The following is a 24810-nucleotide window of genomic DNA, read 5'->3' as shown; positions in this document are numbered from 1 at the left end:
CTCGGCTAACCTCCAGGGCTTCGTAGTAACTGCATGGAGTTTGCATGTTCTCCCCATGCATGCATGGGTTCTCTCCGGGTACTCCGGCTTTCTCCCAAAGTCCAAAAGCATGACTGTTAGGCACCTGACAATCCTACCCATGGGATCACTAATCACCAGTGGTGGAGAAAGTACTCAAAAAATTTACTTAAGTAAAAGTACAAATACACAGTCAAAAATGTACTTAAGTAAAAGTCAAAGTACCACATTAACATTTTACTTAAGTAAAAGTAAAAAAGTCCTGGCTTTTAAAAATACTTAAGTATTAAAAGTAAAAGTACTCGCTGAATGCATTACCTAATCACTAATATCATTAAGTGTGCCGATCGTATTTAATTTTAATACATCAGAAATGTGCCATTTTAATTAACACTACCACAGATTAAACATGTTCTTATTGTGTTTATTCTCTGTAACAGTTTAGACTTAGATATGTGATTCTATGAATCATAATTTCAGGGATGGAAACATTTTGTCTCCTGTCCTAACATAGCATGAACTTCATTAGTCACATTTATTTAGAAAGAAATCTAACTGAAAGGGGATGTAAAGAAGGTGCGGGCGGGGTGGAGGACATGCAACCAAGGAGCCATGCAGCAGAGTTGTAGTCAAGACCACCGAACCCGAGACCAAGACCAGCGCCCCGCGCTAAATGACACAATAACATTAAGTTTACCTATCAAAATTGGTTTTCAGATAGATCTGAAAGATCCACATTCCCATAAAAACACCTAGATATTAAATACTTAGAGCTGAAATATATTTAACCAGTATCAATTAAAACTCACTTCATTCTGTTTTGCTTTCATCGCTGTGCTACAATCCGCAGATGTCTCCTGCTATTCCTAGAAAAATAAGCCCTGGGCGGTTGCCCATATTGCATATGTCAGAAACCACAACTGAAACATCGCAATTAACGGTAAATAACTTTCAACTATGAACACTGTCCAACGGCGCAACAAGTAACTAAGCAGAATGAGCATCGTGACTGTTTTCATCCTCCCTCCCACTGCGATGTTTACCACCATGACAGGAGAGAAATCAATCAATGAGCAATGAGCATACTCTGTGTTCATACTTCAACTTATATATATATATAGCTACCGCAGTGTACACAAGAACAAAGAACGGCTCTCAGTGAGGCTTCAGTCCTTAGGACTTAGTAAAGATCTGTCCAGAAGAATCGGATCGTTCCTGAATGTCATATCACTATATTGCAGACTTTGGTCACAGCGTTGTCCCATATATGCGACACCTCAGTCAACACCTCCACACAATAATTCAGCGCATGAGTGACAACTTTTTTTCATCAGATGCAACATGTGTCTCAGTACAGCTAGCTTTGCTAGCACAGATCTTACCTATCTTTAAGCTTTCCTTCCAAGTGACGCTAAAAGTTGGACGAAGTCCCCACCGTCTGTGAAAGCGAAGCGCTGCTGATTTTACATGTCGCCATATCAATTTATGCAGCGCTATTATGTTATAGACAAACATCTCCTCCCGCTCAGAGGAAACCACTGCGCATGTCTGGAGCTCCGCGTGCGAGTAAAGGTGGAGCCGATGGGTGACAACAGACACTAAGTCACGTTATTGCTTGGATTTTACAGCGCCACCTTAAGACCCTGAACTTCACATTTTAACGGAAAAAAAACCACAATGCGACTTGGATGTAACGAGTAACGCGACAGTTTTGTAGAAATGTAGTGAAGTAGAAAGTACAGATACTTACTGTAAAATGTAGTGGAGTAAAAGTAGAAAGTCCCCATTATTAAATCTACTTAAGTAAAGTACAGATACACGAAAACTGTACTTAAGTACAGTAACGAAGTACTTGTACTTCGTTACTTCCCACCACTGCAAACAGGTCATGATGCTGGGCTACTGATTATCCCTCTGTCTGGACACAGGATCAATATAACCAGTTTAAAAGATAAATGAATGGTTATAAACCAGACATGGAAAACTAGGATCACTCCATGCCATGATGTTCAGGATTTAGGTCTCATGGCATCTCAAGGTGTCAACATTGCAGCCAGTAGGCTGAGAGAAATACAGCTATATTTTGTAGCAATTCAAGAGCTACCCAGCTTTTATTGCTTCGCAAAAAAATTAATCAGCACAGAAACTCCAAAGCACACAAAGAAGTAATATGTATGTATATATATTTTTTTGTCATAGTACCCCCAAGAATTTAAAACTACTTTCACCCCTGCGTACCACTAACAAGCAAATGCGAGCTGGTCTGACATCTGAAAAATCCTTGAATCCTTGAATGCGCTTTGTAAAATGAGCCGTTAAAAAAAATCGACGGGCAAAGCGCTGTTACCTAGCAACCCTAGCCTAGCAACCCAAGCTGAGCCCCTGCACTTTTGGTAAGCTGCTGGTCTAGAATCGGTTCTTCTAAAATGGAAAAGTTGTGTGTGCTGCACTATTTGACTTGTGCTTTTTCGTATGACATTCTTCTCTTCTTGTGTTTACCGCTAGCCTCCTGGAAGCTTAATGCTAACGACCCATATACTTAACCATACTCAGCCTATAGGCTGCGCTATTTTTTATATATATAATTTTAGCGCCCCTTACAGGTCTGGAGGAGTAAAAACAGTGCTTTGGGTTCTCTGTTTTTTGTGTGAATGAAAACATTTCTGGACCAGTCATTGATTATTTCAATGGCTTTCTTGAATTTCCAAGTCTGCAGAGTAATATGGGAGAGGCATGAAGACTTTGGCATTTCAAAGATTTGTGGACTAAAACATTAAATGCATGTAAAAGGTGAAAAATCAGAAACAAAATGCAGAATATATGATGGAAATTTTATTTACATTGTACAGATATATTAAGGTATGTATAAAAACATGGTTTCTGTTTTGATACTTCTCATTCTGTTGAGCCTGTTCCTGTTGACCTTCTTTTATAACCATAAAAAAAAATCTAATAGTGGCGTGGTTTTACACAGTGACACACTTTTTCAAGAAAGGAACATAAAAAACAAACACAACCCAATTAGTATTAAAAAAAGAAGCAAACAAATAGGAGAAATGCATCTTTACAGATATTTTCTTTGTCGTTTCCATGGGAATTCTTCTGTTAGCCGCGCAATATGCTCTCCTGACGTCTCGAAGACACTACCCGAATCGTCTGAAATAGTGAGAAAAAAGAAAGTGCAAACCTCATCAGTTTGGTTATGCAAACTGAGAACAAGGCCATCCCCCAGCCCCCCTCCTCCCCCCTCCCCCCAAACATATAACATTAAAAACCCTGCAGGAGAGCAGCTGCAGCAAGAGGAAGCGGTGCCTCTCAGAGAAGGAGCGCGACCGCCTACACGACTTAACAACAAAGCTGCAGGCGTCGGCTCTCTCTTACATTAGGGTTAAGGTGTTAGGAAGACAATTTTATATGAACTATACATTACCTGTGTATTTGAAAATATGCAGTTTTAACTCATTTTTCACTTCTCTCGCTGTATTTTAATGCATTTCCCTTGTAGTCAACACATTTTCTCAACTTTTAGGATGTATTTGGCACTAAAACACACATTTTGGAAAAGTAGGAGTTAAAAAAAAAAGCTCAGGTTCTTTAGAAATTCTTTACACCCCACAAGATTTGTAAGTCTCCTGTGGGATGTATTATCTACCACAAAGGTTTCATCTCTAAACCAAGAGTTGAGTTTTTTTTCTCCTCCACAGCATTTTTTCCTGAGCCACATTAATCACTGCATCACCTTGCACTCCCATGCACTCCCCTGCTGCATGACTGTGGACATTAGCATAAAACTCCCTTCCTGTATCTATGACTACATTTGTGTGTAGGCAACAAGTCAGAACTGTGCATACCCTTCATGTGACTCAGAGCTGCTTCATAAATCGGACAAAACACAGTTTCCATCCCCATGACATCAAGCAGGAATGGATGGAGAGGCTCTTCATCATTTGTAATGTGTTTAAAAGTGTTAGAGACAATAGTGACAGAAGAGGAGCAGTTTCACGTTATGTGGAACTGACTAGAGAGGAAAAGTGAAATGAGTTCTTTTGTTTCCTCACATCTGGAATCGGAGAACCAGAAAGTTTTTTCAAACCTTGTCGCTTTGTTTTACAAAAGATGATGTTAACAGGTAAAGCTCTGAAAAAACCCAGAGCCCACTGCACTGAGCCACTGAACCCCATTGAAAACCTCCTGGTTACTCCACCAAATACTGACTCCTGAACTCTTCCCGAGTTAAAACATTAGTATTGCTGTTTCTAAACGGACATGAACTTATTTTCTTTGCATTATTTGAGGTCTGAAAGTGTAAATGCCCTGAAGAAGGGGAGAATTTTAATGAAAGAGCCGGACACGGTGCTTCTGCTCCAGCGATGATTATTATCTAAGGAGGAAGTTCCGGTAGTGATGGGTCCGGCAACACCGATGCATCGGCGCATGTGTCAAGCCCACAGACCAAAACCCATGTCGGTGTGCGTATTGGTTTCAGCAAGTCACGTGACCGATACCGGATCTGTTTCGAAATGACATTAATACGCCAAACTGTGTTTATAAGGAAGTAAATCTGTCAATCTGTCAAAAGCATTTGCCAAACGAATTTTTGATCTTTTACGGAACAGCGTCATCTATGGAGCAGCTTCAAACGAAAGGTTTCCGCAGTGTGGGACCATTTTGATCTTATATTGGAAAATAAATTTGTTTTCAGTTTTGTTGTTTCATCCGATTCTTGTCAGCTTCTACTTGATCTATCTGAATCCAAATTCAGCTGAAACTGACTCTTAGTTTACTTTCATATTATGTTCTGCAGGTTAAGTGTCGCATATGTTTGACTAAACTGTCTTATTTAAATAAATCCACCTTTTCAATGCTGAGGCATTATGAGGCCAGGCATGAGAATGAAGTCCCAGATACACCTAGATAAACTCAGATATGCAGCCATTCTACAAATTACTTTTGCTTTTTATAAATTATTTCGTACAGTGATCCCTCGCTATAACGCGGTTCAACTTTCCCGGTATCGCTGCTTCGCAGATTTTTTTTGTGCAGTTTTTTTTCCCCAGTGTTCTGCGTCCTGATTGACCATATGATTGTTAAAAACGGTCTCCGCGCTTCTTCTCTACTTGAGTGCCAATAATGTTACGGTATTTAATACAGATTGGCCATTCAGGAGATGGAAATTGAAACTTTCAATACCTGCAGGAAAAAAAAACTGTGGACAGAGGCAACAAAACCCGACTGAAGGCTCGTTTGACGAGATCTGTCGCTCTGCCGTAGATACAGCTGTGAATCTGGCGGGGCAGGTTGGAGGAGACGGTTTAATGACATGACTGATGCCCGATTGATGCACACGCACATCCGCTGATCTGGAAACAGGTTTGTTCTTTGGTTTCAATGTAGAGTATTTATTTATGCTGTGTGATAACTAAAAACTAAAGGTAACTACTTCACGGATTTCGCTTATCACAGGTTATTTTCGGAACGCAACCACTAAGAAAAACAAGGGCTCGCTGTAAATGTAATGTTTACTTCATTTTTTCTACAGCAGGAGAAGTTTTGTCAAAAAAGCGTAACAGACTAAATTTCAAAATGTTGTAAAAAAATTTTTTTTTAAATAAAAATCTGTGGGGAAAAAAGAGTTAATGCATCGTCATTCCAAACACATTCACTTAAATTTTCACTTTATGGTACATGTTCACATTCTTTATTGACTGTATATCAAATATATTTAAATTTAACTGAAGATATGACATAATACAACATATAATATTCAATAAAATACAAAGACTTAAATCTTATTGTAAAATTTAAGAATTTTTTTTTTTCCTCAGAATTCTGAGTATGAATTAAGCAAAAAAAAAAAAAACGTTTGAATCCCTGTATTTTCAGATTTAATTGAATCAAAATTAAAACCTGTGTTTTAGTTTAGAGGAGATCTGGAGGAGAAGAAGCAACCCTAACCCTAATTCCTACAGGTTCCTACGTTACCTGTAGGAATTTTAAATGTCCAGCAGGTGTCAGTATTGAGTGACAGTAGAATCGACACAGTTTTGCGATGTGTCGAAACGATACATGACGCCTCATCTACCCATCACTAAGTTCCGGTGCTTTTCACTATAGCTAGCGTAAGCGCTAGACTCCCCCTGCTGGTTGAATCTGACCACTGCGTCAGCCAAATCAGACTAGTCAGCCTCTGAAATAATCAAATTTCAATCCATCACAAAAGCACTGCATCTTTTTCATTATTCGGACCATTTCTCATTTTCTGCTAAATTTGCTAAATTAAAACCTAGCACCGACTAGTGGCGTGGCGAGAGCATTACACCTTTTCGATGTGTGAAGATCGTCTTCATGTAAATGTGTTAACGGAAATGAAACAAAAATTCCATTTTCGTTGGATCATTGTCGTGTAAACAAGGCATTAGAGACCACTGATCTGTCACATCGCCTACACGTATAAATACTGAGAATAACTGAGGCCCTGAGTTTTGTGGGTTTCTTCTTGGTGTCTAATCATCTGCCACATCCTCTGCAAAAAAATTAAAAAAATTTCACAAGTTGCTCTTTGAAAAACAAAAGCTGTTAATCATGCAACTCTGTTGCTGTACACCCACAAGTTTTAACTTTTGAGATCAAATGTAGAAGGTATTTTCCTGGTAAGACGGAAATGAAGCAGGATTTTTCAGTGTTTTGCATTAGAAGCTCACTATAATATAAAAATTCAGTTTTCTCTGTTTTTAAAACATATTTATTTGCAGCTGTGTTTGCTCTACATTAACCATCTAATGAAATTTAATTTTGAAATCAAAGAGTAAAAATTAATGTCGAAATGACTGGACCTCTTCTCCAACTCTGAAATAAGTTAAAGTCAAAATATATGAAAACTTTATATTTTTTGAATGAAGAAAAGGGCTGTCTTGTTTTTTTTAGGTTTTGGTTCAATCATCGTAAAACGACATTTTCTTCTCATCTTGTTCCTTTAAAGGAAGAAAATAAATAGTTGTTCTGATTCTATAATCATCACATAAATGCACCAATGTTCTGTATATTCAGCTGAGATAAGAGATGCAACTAACAGTTATTTAAGTGATCGGTTTTTCTATTGATTATTCTGACGATTAATCTGATCAAAATAATTGGAATATTCTGCAGATTTTTTAACTGCTTAACCCCTTTTATACTATTAGAAATACATTAAAATATGCAAATATAACACATTTCTTTTCTGCATAAGAAAATAATTTTATTGGCTAAAATGTAATAACGTAGCGTCCCTTTCGTGATCATTTATAGAAAGGATCCATCTGCAGATAAAAATATTTCTAACATCAACATGTGAAAAGCTCAAACCTTTCTGCTTGACTTGACATCAATACAGTTATTGATTATAGATAATAGATTTTTTTTCTATAGAACTTGAACCAGATGAAGCTAAAATTGCCACTTGAGGAGTTCTGGGTATTTACATACAACATTTTTTTTTATCTTATAAGCAAAATGTTTACACTTTTATACGATTTTGGTTTAGTTACTGATCTGAGCGTAACTAAACATTCCGCCAAATGTTCTTTTTTGAGTCTGCACTTAACGATTAATCGATAACTGAATTATATTATAAACCATTATTTCAATATTCGATTCGTCACGATAAATCCGATGAATCTGTTGTAAGCTTTCCATCTTTTAAAGTCTGTAATTATGTTTTTTTCTCCCCAAATCCGAATATTTCCCTAAAATAAATGTAAAAAATGGATCATATTTACCTGAATACTGATCAAAGACAGAATAACTTTTACAAAAGCCACAGTCAAGTAGCCAGTTGCGGTCCACATAAATGGAAAGTCTTCAACTGGACAAATCTGGTTGGACCGGGTTACGTTCAGTACCGTCGGCTCCGTCGGCGTCGGTTCAGTTGGAGTCACACATTCTGTATCTGAAACACAAACATGTCAGGAGCTGCTTCTTTAAATAAAATAAAAAACATAGAGCTTCAACGCCTTGCTGAAATTCATAACAGAAAGAAAAATATTGAAGTGACAGAGAAGTGAGGAAAATTTTGTTTACGCCTCAGAGCGTTTCCTGCTTTTTGATGTGGCTTGGTGTGTTTTGGTAAAGGTTTCAGGAGAAAGCATTCTTACAAAGAAACGGAAAACATTTTTTCACCTCTGAGTTTTTCCTGTATTTAGTTAACTGTATTAAAACATTTTAGCTGACGCTTATGTTCACTCACGACATTAATAGCTGTGATAATAATTTAGGATTATTGATTTCTTCAGTAACTGGGTCCACAGACTTGAATTAATTGTGGATTTTCTCCAATTCAATTTATGGTGAAAATTCTACATGTACTATAAAGTACATACAACATTTGGTCAGGTTTTGTGTGTGTGCGTGTGTGTGTGGGGGGAGGGGGCGTGTGTGTGTGCGTGTGTGCGTGTGTGTGTGTGTGTGTGTGTGCCAGAACACCAAATTGGGTCCAACACTTCAAAAAACAATAATCTTACCGAGTGTTTTAGTTTGTATTGTCAATATCTTCATACACTTGAAAGAAGATAAAACTAACTTAAGAGTAACTTTTCAGTAAGATCATCCTGCTTGTTCCAAGTCACAGATTTTTTGTTGCTTTTATAAGTAATAAGTACTTAAAAATAATTTTTTAAGTATTAGTGAAATAATCTGCTAGTGGAACTTTTTCATCAACATTAAGAGTTTTTTTAAAGGATTTATTGGCTCTAGTGCCCTTTATTTGATAGCTAATTGACAGAAAAGTGGGGAATGAGAGAAGGGGAAGACATGCGGCAAAGGTTCGCCAGGCCGGGAATCAAACCTGTGACAGCCACATTGAGGACTAAGGCCTCCATATGTGGGTTGTGCTTAACCCCTGCACCACCACAGCACCAGCACACCCAACATTAAGAGTTGTTGACGTGAACGTAGCCTGTATATGTCGCTGAAAAGTTACTTGTGAATTAGTTTTGCTTCATTTTAGGTGTACTAAGGTATTTGCCCTAGAAACTGGACCAAAATACTTGGTAATTTTGTGTTTTGAAGTGAAATCTCCACTTTTTGGCTGTTGGTTTGAATTGTAAACATTTAATTCAAGTGTGTAGGACAAGGGACAGAGACTGCAAAAACTGTTTTTTGTCTAGTTTCTGCTGCAAATATCTTAGTTCACTTGAAATAAGACAAAACTAACATGCAAGTAACTTTTCAGCAAGATATAGGAGCTTAATTTAAGCCAATAACTCCTTAGTATCGATGAAAAGTGCTAGTTCTACTTTCAGATGATGCTACTAACAATGTGCTAGAGCAGTGGTCCCCAAACTACGGCCCGCGGATCCAGCCTGCCGCCACATTTGGTCCGGCCCCCTGAACAATACCAGAGAGCATTCAGATTTTTTTTCATATATTGTATTTTCCGGTTTATATGTGGATTTTTCTTCAACCACCAGGGGGCTCTTTAGCAGGAAGTGTGTCCTGTAAACTGTGGGTGTTTTGTTTTGCATGGTTTTGGTTGGACTTTTAGGGAACTGCTTGACTTTTATGTTATTTAATCAGTACGGTTGTTAGCGGTAGAGCAGATGAACACACTGTGTTTGTTATGAACGCCGCATTCCAGGTCGAATTCTTCGAAGCCTGTAAGTAGCAACTTATACTTCAAAACGAGCCTTTAATACATATGTTAAAGTTACTTTCCCTCAATGGAATATATACTAGTCAGTCCCAGTGACCGTTTCACCAACGGTTTTTGCCCATGTGCCCATGTCTGGGTAAAAATCAATCGAGAAACGCCCCCCTCCCCCTCCTCTCCCCCTGTCAACAATTTCCGGCAGCGTGTAACACTTCTTCTGTTACAAACTGACTACGGCCCCCCCACCAGAGAAGGGAAAAGTTATGTGGTCCTCACAGTTAAAAGTTTGGGGACCACTGTGCTAGAGGAAATAGTACTGCTTAAAATACATAAAACGTTTCTGCAGAAGACATCTGCCCATCATGTGGGCAGCTGGAAATTCCAGTCAAGGTTGAAGCTGTCAGCTCTGGAGCAGCAGCTTCCTCTCAGGACTTGTTGGCTTTTAACTTCACGTCACACAGCGAACAGAGATACTGCTGTTCCCCCAGTTTCCAGGTCATGACACACTTGACCCTTAGTGGTTGTTCCTGAACATCTGAATCTTTTCCCTTTCATGTGAAGGCGATGATTTGGATCTACTTCCAAATGTCTTCTGTTTCAAATAAATTTGCCAAACACGCCAAAACCCCCCCCCCAAACTTTTAGACATTGTCATAATGGGATGTTTGAGCGTAGACTTTTGAGGAAAGAGATTAATTTAATCTGTGGAAAATTCAAATTTAAAAATACTTTATTAATCCCCAAAAAGCACTGTGAATACTTTCTGGATTTGCTGTAACATCAATGCAAACTTATGCATCCAATTCTTGTTTTTAAAACGAATTTATGTGAAATGTCCCATGATAATCAGCTGTTTCATACCCAAAACAAATGCAAACAGAAAAAGGTGAAATGACCAAAAACTACAGAATTCACATTTAGTTTTGACAAGTAAATTTGATTTTCACAACAGACACAATTTTCGATTTAACCAACAGATATGTCTAATTAGAGCAGTAATGTTTTGATTTAGCTATTTTTTGTATAAGTAGTTTCATACTGTAGGTCATATGTTGTCAATTGTTGATGTGCAAAGAAAGCAGGAGCTGCAAAATTCACTTTTAAACTTGGATCATTCATAAAGTCCATGTATTTAATGCCAAATCCAGATTATTTTATGGTCTTTATCCAACAGCACCAAAAAAACGGATGGTCTAGTTTAGACATATCAAAGTTTGGTCCGGATGCAAATCGACTGATTTCCAGAGCATAGAAGACGAATTCCCCTTTGGAAATATACAGTGACTAGATTGGAGATTTGTTTGGCATTTGTTGGTTTACTATGAAACAGTTCTATTGTGATAAGAAATTTTATTTAACTTAATTCAAACTTAATCATGTTCAGAACACTGCAAAAACACAAAGTCTTACCAAGTATTTCTGGTCTTTTTTTTCCAAGTTCAAATATTTTATCACGCTTTAAATAAGACAAAACTATATCTATTCAGTGAGATATACGAGTTTGTTTTAAGTAAATAATTTCTTAATATTGATGAAAATATTGATAAAACAACCTCCTATATCTTGCTGGAAAATTACTTGTAAGTTAATTTTTTCTTATTTCAATTGTACAACGATATTTTAACTAGAAACTAGAATATACTTGGTGAGACTTTATGTTTTTGAAGTGAAAAATCTCAAATACTGTGTTTTTTTTTCTCCACTGCTGATCCCATGATCGTCAATAAAGATAAATAAATTCAAAAATATGATTAAATGCATTTAATGTTTGCAGCTTAGCTACATTGATCACAATTTTTAATATCAATGATTTTCAAAAGAAGCATTTTTCAAAATGTTTGCTTCTGTTTGCGGGCTTTCACTGCATTAACATGCAACCAAACAGCTGACTAAATAAGACTACATAGGGTTGTAAATTGTTTTTTCATGGTTATTTTTACTGCTCTAACAATAAATACCAAAAAATGTTGTGATCTAATAAATGAGGGAATTATCTCAGGAGATAACTGACTTTGGTTACAAACCAACAATTATTTTTTTCCATTCGGTTTCCATCTTGCATGTTATATTACTTGGTACTTATGTAGCTCCATAAACAGGAATATTTGATGCAAAGTGAATACAGAATCATATTTAGCTTAGTTTAAATGTCCTGCATTCCTGAAGGGTCCTGTATAAATTCAAAACCTACCGTTAACCCTTAGACGGACGTAGCCTTCTTTGTTTCTCTGCCCAACAATTGCTCTGATGTCACATTTGTATGTTCCTGAATCTTCAGGCTTCACTTTCGGCAAAAAGAGACTGAAGTTCTCTCCAAAATCGACATCCCGAGAGAAGTTGGAGGGCTGTGTTTGATCTTTGCGCCTCCTGATAATAGGAATATCACCCTGTTGAAAATAAACAAACAAAACCATGAAACGCAGGTTTCTCATAGGACAATGTGCAGTGAGAGATCAAATTTGGCAGCATTATTTATGGAAGAGTGAAACTGACCTTGTACCAAGTGAGTGAAAAGAAATCCTTGCTGCTGAAAACTGGACACTTAAGTGTAGCATCTGCATTGCATCTTTTTTCTTCTGAATGTGTCTGGGTTGTGTGATGCACCAACAGCAGCTGAGACAACATGAACAGAAACAGTCAAAACAACACAGCTTTTCTGAAAAGACCATTTTTAACAATTAAATCTGACTTACGCCGATGAACAGTATCACCTGGGACATATTCCACACTTCATATGCCTCCCGTGCTTACAGTGAAAGTGGGGTCTTTTTCTCACTTTACTTCAAATTGAGTCATAAGCTTCCTGAGAAACAGGAAAGAATAAATCTATGGAGAGTATACGCCACCTGGTGGCGCCTGAGAACACTGCAGCCTTTCTGTAATTTTAGCTGTTGAGAAGAGGAAATTTATTCAATTTATATTAAAACAAGGCAGACAATTCAGGATATAAAAAAGATTAATGTTCTCTAAGGGTTTAAACTTTTTTACTTTTTTAAAAGAAAAAACATTTCAGTCCTCTGAAGACAGAGAGTGGAAATTTAAAAGCAACATCTACCATTATTGGCATTTCCATAAAGATGCATGAAAAGATTAACTTTAGAAAAATTTAACTGTAATTTGAGAAAATTTACAGACTAGAAAGAAAATCTAAAATACAAAGGTGCAACAACCATCTTCTCCCACCCCAGGATTATCTTGCTGCACATTAAGCAGGATGGTAAGGGAGAAAAGTAATAAATACACCAGGTGAGGAAAAGCACCTAGTGATTCAGATCTGAACCTTCACAGCCACATAAAGACAGATAAAAAGTCGGCCTTCTATCACCTGAAGAACATTTCCAGGATTAGAGGACTAATGTTTCAGTAAGATCTAAAGAAACTCCTCCATGCATTACCTTTAGTTGCATTGATTACTGCAGCAGGTCTGCTTTAAAAATCAATCGGATACAAAATGCTGCTGCTGCTGCTGTTCTGACTAAAACCAGGAAGTTAGAGCACATCACCCAGTTCTAAAGTCCTTCCTCTGGCTCCCTGTAGCGCAGAGACTTTAAAATACTGTTGGTAGTTTATAAATCACTGAACGGCTTAACACCTAAACACACCAAAGATCTGCTGTTTGATGCTGCTTGAGGATTTAATAAAATGTAATGCTTATTAGTTGTTTCATAATTTGTTTCTGTGCTGCTTTTATGGTGTGAAGCACTTTGAACTACCTTGTTGCAGAAATTATGCAAATATTGATGAATACTCAGAAATACAGAAGCTTAGCCTAAAAAGTGGGAAGCAATCCCAAGTTGAGTATCCAATATGGCTGCCATACATATGAAATACAGCTCTGGGAAAAAATCTGAGTAAAATCAATTTCTTTGATTTTACTTTTTATAGGAATATGTTTTAGTAAAATGAGCATTGTTCTTTTATTCTATAATCTACTGACTACATGTCTCTGAAATTCTAGTAAAAAATGTGTAATTATTTGCAGAAAATGAGAAAGATGCAGAGCTTCCAGACCTCAAATAATGCAAAGAAAAAAGTTCATATTCATTTAGAAACAACACTAATGTTTTAACTCAGGAAGAGTTCAGAAATCAATGTCAGAGTGAAATAACCAGGAGGTTTTCAGTGGGGTTCAGTGCAGTGGGCTCTTAGTTTTTTGCAGAGCTGCATGTGAAATCTAAAGCTGGGGCCAATCGTCGGTGGTCAATCAGTCTATCACAGACATATCGTCACATTCTCCTTCTTGCCAAAAGTGATTTTTTTTTTTCTGCCAAAATTGCTCTTGGCAAAAAATTACTTAGGTTATTACTTTCGGAAGGTTACAATTTGCCAAATAACTATGAACACACTCATGTGTAAGGAAAATTAGAGAGACCAGATAACCTAACAGTCATATACTGTGGAAGGAAGTTGGAGTAAAGACCCAGGCTGGGATTCAAACCAGGACCTTCTTGCTGGATGGTAACAACTGCCCCACTGTGCAGCCAAACAACCCCAACAATGCATGTAAAAGTCTAAAAAAGTAAAATTTATTTTTCTGGTCTTGAATCACTGTACAAAACAGGAAAAAATTCTACTACAAACAATTAATAAATTGCTAATAATAGTCAACCACACAACATCTTGCTACTGTTTCAGTCATGTTATCTTGTCTTTGAATTATGAAGTCTGATTTTCTGTGTTACTAGTCAGAAACAAAACCTGAAATCTCCCTGCAGTTTCAATTCCCACTGGAAAAGTCAGAGGTTGCTAAGCAGCTTGAGGTTCAGTAGCCAATATGGCTGCCACACAACACACAGCTAAAGATGCAGGTAGAAACTATTAATTTGCACCTTTGGTGGATTTTATGGGATTACTCCAGAGGCACACATAGTACTGTACAAAAGCATTTATTTGTTCTTTTAATGACTGAGTACATAAACTGGAGAGAAATATGTTTGTTTTAATTGGCCTGTGTTGCTAGCAGTGAACAGCACAATCCTTATAACAGTTTGTGTGTTATAAAACAAAGGTACACACAGTCCTGTGCAATCTGTTTCTCAATATGTCATTTTAATGCATAAAACAGAGAAAAATGTTGCAATTAGCTTGTGTTGCTGATACTAGTTAGCAGCTGTCACACACTTTAATGTGGGGAAGCATTTATTAGCACTTCTGACAGCTTGTATCTTATGTAAACAGTGTCACATACATTACTGCAAAACTCCTGTTTGTTCCTTCAGTGTTTGAATACAGAAAGCAGAGAAAAATGTTACAATTGGCTTGTGTTGCTACTCCTATTTAGCAGTTCAAAACTTAGCAACTCACTCTGGTTTTCTGACCAGATTAGGATTAATGTGAGCGTAACTTTGTACTCATAAATCAGGTTTTATACATTCATTGTAGCTGAAAATCCTAAAGTAGCGTCCCCTGAAGTCAACATTAACACTGGGGAAGTCAGAGGTCAAGTATTCCTAAGTTCCTATCCAATATTTAAACGTAGGGAAAATTGCTGGAATAAAGCATTTATTAGCACATATAACAGCACGTATCTGATGTAACTAGTGCTACACACAGTACTGCATAACCTCTGTTTGTTCTCATATTCCTTCAGTGTTTCAACGCTTAAAACAGAGAGAAATGTTGCAATTAGCTTGCGTTGCTACTCCTAGTTAGCGGTTCAAAAATTTGCAACAAAATTTGCAACTCTGGTCTTCTGACTTGTCAGTACAGTGCTTACCTTTGTACTTATAACATTTATACATTCTTTGTAGCTGAAAATACTAATGTAGCGCTCCACTTAAATATGCATTATTACAGGGAAAGTCAGAAATGTAGCATTCCAGAGCTCCTATCCAATATGGCTGCCATACATTTAAAGTATTTATAAGCAATTCTGTACCGAAAGTAACTAGTATTACACACATTACTGCATAACTTCTGTTTGTTCTCATATTCATTTAGTGTTTGAAGAAATAAAATAGAGAGAAAGATTTTGCTAGCTGGCTAGCTAATGTTGCTACGGGTAGTTAGCATCAAAACAACTTGCAAATTCCCCAGTTAATTTGGGTTCAAAGTGTCTTTCCTTAAAATTCTTGGGTTTTTCAGACACTTTTCCATTTCTATTTCATATTTTATTCAATAAATAAAACCATGGAGTTTCAATTAAAATCATCTTTGCAAATCTAATAGTTGAATCATTTTTGCTATAGCCTCTGGAACTGGAAGGGTTGTACTTTCTTTCATGACTGCACATCAAACGTGAGATCAGAGACAGTAACGTTAAATGTTTTTGGAAATGAAAGAGGATTTAAGAGGGTCAATGAGCTCTTTCTTCTAACAGTAGACCCGCATCAATCATTCACACACACACACACACTTAAGTGTCAGGCTCATCCTGTTGTTTTGGCCACAGGGAACTAACCATTGTCTTCCTCTCAGCCATATTATTTGTATGTGTCGCTCCTGTTGACAAAGGAGGGCGATATATGGTTATTAATAGCAGAGTGACTTTATGGAAAAGGGAAGAGAGAGGTCTCTGGATTCCCCCAACTGCATCAAACAATACCTCATTCAGCAGCAGCTGGCACTGCAAGAGCAAAGGCACAGAAAGTTTTACTGATTTTACAACTGAATTTTAGGGAAAATGAGTTTTTTTTTTGCTTTGTTTTTCATCCTCCTCCCACTGGACACCAGCGACTGCAGCTGCGAGCAGTTTTAGCTCCATGACCCGGAGTAAACCCAGAGCTGGACATAAACTTCAAATGTAAAAGCACGACTCTCAGCATTCCTGGAATATCAGTCAGAGGCAGATGTGCTGATATTCCAGTGCTGCCTTTAGCAAAAACACCCATCATGAAACACAGGGGAGCTTTAAAGTTCATCCAAACCGCTTATCACCAGAAATAAAAGGTCAGCGGAAAAGGATTTGCAGGCTAGTTGGACGAATTAAAAGGTGCGTTCTTCTAGGCTTAATATTTGGTGTAAATGTGACAGAGCAAAGGGTTTGCATTCTCCTTCTTGGTGTTGGAGCTAAAGGGTGTTACCGCGGTAAATCCCAGAGGTTGTTAGCACGCCCAGCTGCAAGCTTGGGCCTCCATGTTTCTGTCAGCGAGCTTGTTCGTTGCACACTCTGTCGCCCCTGATTGAGGAAATCCTCTGACTGTTTGCTCCGTTTGCTGAAATGAAACATCCCAATGGTTCCGCCGTCCCTCCCATAGGTCCTGTACGCAGAGACTTTCCCATGAAGACCACAGCATGTTTACAAGGGTTTGACAGATATATGGCTTTCTGATGGACCCGAGCAGTGCCACTGAGCTTCAGCGCCAGGGAGGAAGACAGACGACACCACCAGATAAAATTAGCTTTCTTCACCTAGACTACTGTATCTTTACTAGTAAAGTAGTACAACATTACAGTAATGTTTTATATTAAGTTTATTATTATTAAGTTAACTTTGTTAGCATACATGTCATTTTACATTACCAGCAGAGTTGGTAGTTTAAAAAGCTACTTAAGTCAATTTCATTGACTTGAGTAGCTCTTTTGAAAAAATAACCAAAACAAAACAAGACCTTTAGGAGTATTTTTACCACTTTGTACTTCTTTACTTTTACTTGAATAATTGTATTATGAAGTATTTCTGCTCATATTAAGTCTGAAGGAAGAGAGGAAAGACTCCAATGTTTTCCCAATCAGTGGGGATTTGAGAAGCCATGTTGTCTTCTGGTGTTGGTCCACAATTTGTACTGAAATCTCAAAGCAGCCGGAAATTTTAGAGTAGCTTGTGTTTCCATCACAGTGACAGACAGGAAGTTAGCTGATGATACATAACACTATAGTAAACATTAGCTGTCACTTTATGACCAACTGTTAAGCGTTTGTATATTTATGTTTGCATATAAATCATGAGCAGCAAAACTGCATTTTTAGCTAGTTTATAATTAAAACATTTTTTTGTGTACTTGAAATAAGACAAATCTAACTTACAAGTAGCTTTTCAGGAAGCATAAGAGCTTGTTTTAACTTAATATTGATTTTAAAAAGTATTAGATTTTTTTTTTTAAACTTATTTCATGAGCGAGGGCCAGGCGCTACGTCATTACCTAGCAACCACAGCCAAGCCAAGCCCGTCGCCTAGCAACCCAGTTCTATTCCACTGAAAGATTATTTCTAGCAGACATTTTTCCCATGTTATAAATGAAATAATGTAGCACTTACTGACTCAAAATTAAACTAACGCAAATGTTTTAAGTAAATAATTTGTCAATATTGATTTTTTAAAAAGTAGATTTTTTTTATTTATAAGACATTTTTTCATGTTATAAGTGAAACAATTTGCCAGTAGAACTATCCATCCATCCATTTTCCTGCATCCTTGTCCTTCAGTGGGGTCGGGAGGGTTGCTGGTGTTTCCTCTCCAGGTCGCCAGTCTGTTGCAGGGCAACACAGAGACACACAGGACAAACAACCATGCACACACACTCTCACACCTAGGGGCAATTTGGAGAGGCCAATTGGACTGTTGGAGGAAACCGGAGTAACCGGAGAAAACCCACGCATGCACAGGGAGAACATGCAAACTCCATGCAGAAAGACCGGGGCTGGGAATTGAACCCAGAACCTTCTTGCTGCAAGGCAATAGCTCTACCAACTGCGCAGCCCGCCAGTAGAACTAGTACTTTTTAAATCAATATTAAGAAATTAGACTTAAAACAAGCTCCTATATTTTCTGAAAAGTTATTTGTAAGTTAGTTTTATCACATACTAAGATATTTGCACTAGAAACTAGTCAGTAATACTTTGTAAGATTTAGTTTTTGCAGTGAACAGTTGAGCCCAACCTGTGTTAGAGACCGTTGTCTTTTATCAGCTTACACAACACATAAACCAAGTCCACTGTTTTTCCTGATTTACAGGTGGATCATTGTCCAGTTAATTTCAAGATAAAAACAGCTTACTAATTGTTTTTTTCAATTACTTTGTTTCACAGATTGGTGGGTTAGATGCTAAAAATCTCATTTTACCCCAACACTTTGGGGAGAGTTTCGATAAAACGTAGCTAGAGACAGAAAAAAGGAAATATTTCATGCCTTTTACGTCTTATCTGTGCTAAACAACTAAAACACGGATTACGGATCCACACAGCATGCAGGCGAAGGTAACTCAGGGAGTTTCACCACATGAGCTTTATGAGGCGTTACTATGTCAACATTGTGTTTGCAGCCTGTTTCTCCAGCCCCATGTGCTGCGAACACATAAATCATAATATTTTTCTTTTCACATGCACTTCCATAACAATGACCCTTTACGCATGCAGCAGGGAGGGTTCGCTTCGCCACTCTGAATATGATGTTTTTCCTTCCGTTTGATCTGGATCGTGTTTTGTTATGCTGATTACAGCTCCACCAGCCTCGGATGATTTCTGTTTTTGAGAGAGAGCTGAGCCCACGGAGCTGCATCACGATGCCAGTTCAATTGTTTATCCAAGGAAGCAGAAGAAGAAGAAAAGAAAACCCCTCTGTAATGTGTTGCAGGATTCTCACCTCAGCCTCTGGGCTTTGGCAGGCCGCTTACTGCTGGGGGTTGATTGGCCGAGCCAGCAGCAGCATTACCAGGATCTGTATTGTTCCCTAATTTCTTCTCTGGGATTTCCTCAGACCAGCTCCCTCCACCCACCCGCTCTATTCTCTCTGCAGCCCTCAATCATCCTCCCTCTGTCTGAAGGCCCTGCCAAACTTTCTGGCACATGAAAACAATTGTTCTTGCATGTCTGAGCAGACGCAACCGGCTTCTCGGACGGGTTTTCTCCCCCACAGAAGCTCAGCTGACGGTCCGGCAGACAGACAGACTTCCTCCTCCGCGTGGAAAAGCGTCCGTGGAAGGAGGAAGGGAGGCGACTGAGCCTCAAAATGACACAGCGCCATCAATATCTCAAGCTGAAATGGACTCAGAGAGCAGAAGCTATTAAAATATTACCATGTGCACAGTTTGTCTAACAAGACCTCTTTGGCAAGAGTACAAAATGCTGAGGAAAAACACCCATCTGGGAATCAGGACAGCGTTCCCAGATGATGCTGAAAAAACGCTTCACATCCTTCCTGTTTCTGGTTCATCTACTTTTTCTTCTCTTTTTTCTCTCCCCCCCCCGACTTGAGCAGGACGGCTCTGAGCTGTCTGAGCTGTGATTTGTGATTCATCTGTAAAGGTGTTTGCAAGCAGCCGTTGCTCAACACGATTCATCAAACCGTCCTTCCTAAATGAAATACAACCGCTTCCTGTTCCGTGCATTAGCATGACAAAACAGCCTTTTCAGCATATGTCTCCAGAAACACGAATGCCGCGCCGCCTTCTCGCATTCGCTCCGAGGCAGAACAGTCGGAAAAAAATAAAACGTCACATGGTGAAAACACAGAGACGCTCTGAGAAATTAAACATGTGAATTTGAATAATCATACGTTAAATTAGCCTTCTTTTGTAAAATATGTCCAGCTTGTTTGCTTGACTTGTAGTAATCCAAGTCTCAACTCAAAAACTGTAATTTGATTTAATAAGCCAAGAATTGGATTAAGATTTCCGTCTAATTCTGACAGTTTTCATGCTAATCTGCTCTGTTTTGGCATTTTCTCACCGTACATTTTGTGTATTGGCCTAAATCAAATAAATTCAGGAGTAATGTTGCTTTTAGCATTACAACATGCATATTCTGAAATGTTTTGTAATCATTATGATTTTATCATTTAGAGCACTCTGAGTTGCCTTGTTGCTGAATTGTGCTATGCTAATAAACTTGTATGTTTTTATGTGTTTTGACTATGTGTAGTTTATGCTTGCCTAATCTGTTATGTATAATAATCTGCTAAAGTCAGAATCCAGCTGCCTGCAGCATTCAGCCAGTGCAAAACGCTGCAGGAAATACAACAAAACAAATGATGCTGTCATATTTCCCAAAGGTCAGAGGGATTTCTTGACTGAAAAAGTATTACATTTTTAATGTAAAATCAAAATGTGTACAGAAATGTGACTTTTGTGCACAATTACACTATAATATCCATGTAATGTATTTCACTGATTGATGCGTTATCCTTGATTCCTGACAGTTTTCCTTACAAGTTGCTGTTATTTGCGTTGTATATGAATTATTCTCTATTAACTATTAAGGTAATGTTTTGTTTTTTGTTTGTTTTAACCCTTTTATATCGAAATTTACAATATAAAAGCCACATTCTTATATAATTTTTAATAACTTTTTTTAGGTGAAAAGTGATAAAAAATTTCAGCTTAAAGAGAAATCCAAAAATTTCCAGAAAATTTCCCTCAGTTGTTGGTTAATTAAGGGATAATGTGGTTAAGTGTAACCTGACAGGATTAGAAAGTTTTCCATTTTAACTAGAGAAGATTATTTAATACATAATTACAACTCTCTGTGTGTAAATTGGACAACTTTGATCTTAAAACCGAATGAATTGATGAGTCAAATCCAGGAGGAATTAAGAAATTTTAGCGGACTGGAAATCAGATAGGGAATGGGGACACGTTGTTGAAAACAGAAAAAGAGGAGTATGTTGGTGCAAAAATCAGTAACTATGATGTGTTCATATTAGGTTGGAAAAGATAATCCAAGCAGAAACGACTTCATTCATTTTAGCAGGATGATATTAAAACAGAGTTTGCATGGAGGATGTAATCTCTGTAGGGAATATTTCTGACGCTAAGCTGCCCTCACTGCACTCTTTTGTTTTGTTTAGACTATGTAATTATTACATAGTCACTATTACACAACTATAAAGCAGCTTTTGGACTCCAGAGTTATACAAACATTGTTCAGAAATTGAAAGAAGAGGCAATGCTTTGGTAAAACAAAAAAATTCCAGCTTCTGTAAGCTGCTGTGTTATAAATAAATGTCCAATATTAGCATCTGATGTGTTGTTTTATTTTGAAGCTCAGAACCGACTAACTTTATGTGTACAGATCTCTGTGAATTTAAAGTACATAATAGGTTCAACTATCACGTAAACAAATGATCAGTGCTGGATGTAATATTAGTCAATATTGTTAGTGTTATGTTTTTTGGTGAACTTTAAATAAGTAATAATTACTAATTGCTGTAGTTGAAACTAAATAGATTGTATATTGATGAGTTAACCATTAAGTACAGTTTTAGTTGTTATATGTATGGATTATACATAATAAATATATGATTATATAAAAATAGACCCACTCCCTTGAATATTTAAAACAAAAGTTTTGACATTATGCTGTAATTTTGTATGTATTAAAAAAATAATTAACTGATTAGTAAAGTTAGCCAACTATTTTAATTAAAAAAAAGTAATCTGTTAAAGTTTTAGTAAGATTTATATCTGCATTTATGAAATGATTTCTCTAAAAGTTGCAACACGTAAGCCAGAAATATGAAAATGAAGAAAAAGTTGACGTTTTCCTCCTGCTGCTTCGTGAAGCTGCTTTAAAAACCCAAATATTCTGGTTTTCAGCACAAACTGCCAGGTCACAAAAGCTTTCAGATAGATTTCAAATCTGCCGAAATCTTTCCAGCAACAGCAGGAAATCTGTGTTGGACGCTTAAGAGACGAGCGTTAGGAAGAGGAGAAACTCAGCAAAGCGATGAGGTCAACTTGATTTCCCAGACAGGTCCGCCGGGCCCTCGCTTGTCGGACATGTTAAACAGACCCAAACCGATCATGTCCGCCGTCTCTCTGTCTTTGCTCTGACTCATCTCTTCTGCACATCAATTTCATACCTGCCAACTGCAGAAGAGAAAATTCTCTTTCAGATTTCACCGTTGGGTTTGTTCTGCACCAGAGAGCCGTACATCTGGGTCCCAGCGCCGGATGATGTCAGGACTGGCGGTGACCCAAAGCCCACCGCACAGAGAGTTCCTCCGAGAGGCCGGCTGCGCGCTGTTTCCCCCCTTCCTCTGCCTACGTGACATCTTCCTGCCTGGGGGAGCCTCAGGGAGCCATTTAGGGAGGCCTCGGCCTCCGAACAAGGAGGACGAGTTTGACTCATCCCGACGGGGACGGGTTGGACACGGAGACGGAAGGAAGCCTGCACCTTTACCTGCCGAAAATTACCTTTCCAGTCGGCCTCGGGAGCCACCGGGGAGCCTGACGCCTCCAAACCTGCAGATTCACGGTAATTGATGCCAGACAGGAACTCTGGCTCGGCTGCAAGAAATAGAGCAGAAAGAAGCCCAAAGAGACCGGGCTGCTTCCGCTGCCTTCGAGTGAAAGTTGTTTGTATTGACGTGGATCAGTGGGGAATCTAAGGAAGCCCGTTTAGTCCACTTTTGTCTAGAAAGTCCGGTTCATTTGGAGAGGCGTGAATTACAGGTGTGCAATACTGCATGTTTTGGTATCGATCTGATACTAAGTAAATACAAGGCCTGTATCACCGATACTTTTCATTTAAGTTTGATATATATTATGAGCAAATCTCACAGCTATAAGAGAAATATGTCACACTAAAACAAAAATACGCCATTATTTAATGCCACAAACGAGTGATTTAAAAAAAAAATCTTTAAAGTGGAGATGCACCAATCAGAGAGGATTAGGAATCAGCCTCTTTGTGACCTGTTTTCCTTTGAATTATTTTTGTTTTACCCAAATAAGTGTCTAGGAAGTACTTTAATTATTCTAATAATAATTTTTAGATTAACATATTTGCATGTGCATGCTTTTTATTTATTTATATTCAGTCATATTGAATTACCTACATCAATCTTAGGCCTTTATAAACTTGACCTCTTATAGTTATATTTAATATTTAACACATTAGATGGAGTAACTTGTCAAATAGCAATCAATTTCTCCCCGGGGATCAATAAAGTATATTCTATTCTAACAGGATCTGTGTACATTTTTCCTAAATAAACAAAATGCAAAAAAATTAAAGAGCAAAACAATATCTCTTTTTGAGGTAGAGTTGAGAAACTATGACACAAAAGTAAAATAACATTTCAAGACTGAATCTGAATCTAAAGTATTGATCTTTCAACCCAATACTGATATCGACTTGGTACCGATGTTTATCAATATTATGGATCAATCTGCCCACCACTGGTGTGAATGTGGACCAAAAAAGCAAACATCATCTGAAAAGCTAGTTCTCCCTTCGATTAAAGTGAATTCTGGGCGGTCCAAATGCACATGTGAACACCAAGCGAACCAGAGAAGCTCCAAAAGCAGGAAGTGGACTCCAGCGCAGGGCATTCTGGGTAAATACAACCAAAACAAACAAGCTAGCGCCAGCGGTTTTTTACCCACAACAAGAGAATTTATAAAGCCACTAAAATCTCCAATTTTGTTTACATTTTGTGGAGGAGGAAGTTGCTCAATGTCTTCATCTGAGGTTTTCCTGTCATTTCCTTCAGTGGTTCTTGGTGCAGCGCCACCACAGGTGAGGAGGGGAACAGGTTCTTCAAGGGTTTGGTTCATTTTACCAAACCCTTGAAGTTTGACTGGTGTAATCCCTGCATTTGGGAGAAACATCTCCCAAATGCAGGAAACATTTGGGAGATGTTTCCTGCATCTCCCAAACCTGCATCTCCCAAGGTTTGGGAGATGCAGGAAACATTTCATATTCATCCAGCTGAGAAAGCGAACCGCAGCAGCTGAAAATATACCTAACTTTGCAATTTTGGTCCCAAATCGAACCGAGTCCTCCGGACTATCATGTGTGAAAACATTCTGACAACGTGAACTAAACCACTAACAAGAAAAGATGAAAAAGGGACAAGTCTAACTGCGTCATTTGCCATCATTACATTTCACTTCACTTCAGAGCTGCGACCTTTCACCTCTCACCCCGTCTCGTCTTGTCCAGTGGGCCCACGGCGGTGATTTATCCCTCTGACACACCAACAGCTGTGTTGGGGCTCCGAGCAGAGTGTGGGCTACTATTTGCCGTGACTAATCGGAAACAGACTTCAAAAAAACACTGAATGGTGAGATTTGAAGGGGGGAGTGACACTGGAGACCCTGAACATTTTGCTGTAAGCTCCGGCAGTTTCCCAACAACATGCTGGCTGAAACCATGGAGACGCCAAGGTTTGGGAGATGCAGGAAACATTTCATATTCATCCAACTGGGAGTCTTAAAAATGTTTGTTTTGCACTAGCCTTAGCTTGTGACACATCCATTGTCACCAAATGAGATTGTAAAAATGCC

General features: G+C 38.1%; 1 protein-coding gene and 1 long non-coding RNA gene across 2 annotated transcripts; one reads left to right on the top strand and one right to left on the bottom strand.

Moving 5' to 3' along the window:
- The first annotated feature begins 2132 nt into the window (after positions 1-2132).
- LOC145552281 (uncharacterized) lies at positions 2133-16928 on the top strand. The gene is made up of 3 exons (XR_014088274.1): positions 2133-2411; positions 5290-5388; positions 16840-16928. It is a non-coding gene; the product is annotated as an uncharacterized LOC145552281 (long non-coding RNA).
- On the bottom strand, positions 2838-17023 carry LOC145552280 (uncharacterized). The gene is made up of 5 exons (XM_081609219.1): positions 12337-17023; positions 12137-12256; positions 11835-12030; positions 7776-7945; positions 2838-3174 (listed from the first exon to the last, which is right to left on the bottom strand). Exons 1-5 carry the CDS (start codon positions 12361-12363, stop codon positions 3124-3126), a joined length of 564 nt encoding a protein of 187 aa, XP_081465345.1. The 5' UTR covers positions 12364-17023; the 3' UTR covers positions 2838-3123.
- Between the last annotated feature and the right edge of the window lie 7787 nt (positions 17024-24810).

This window comes from Poecilia reticulata, chromosome 7 (genome assembly GCF_904066995.2).
Source record: "Poecilia reticulata chromosome 7, P_reticulata-male-v2, whole genome shotgun sequence".
Lineage (NCBI taxonomy): Eukaryota > Metazoa > Chordata > Actinopteri > Cyprinodontiformes > Poeciliidae > Poecilia > Poecilia reticulata.
Note: the sequence above shows the minus strand (reverse complement) of the source record. Positions and strands in the feature narration are given on the sequence as shown.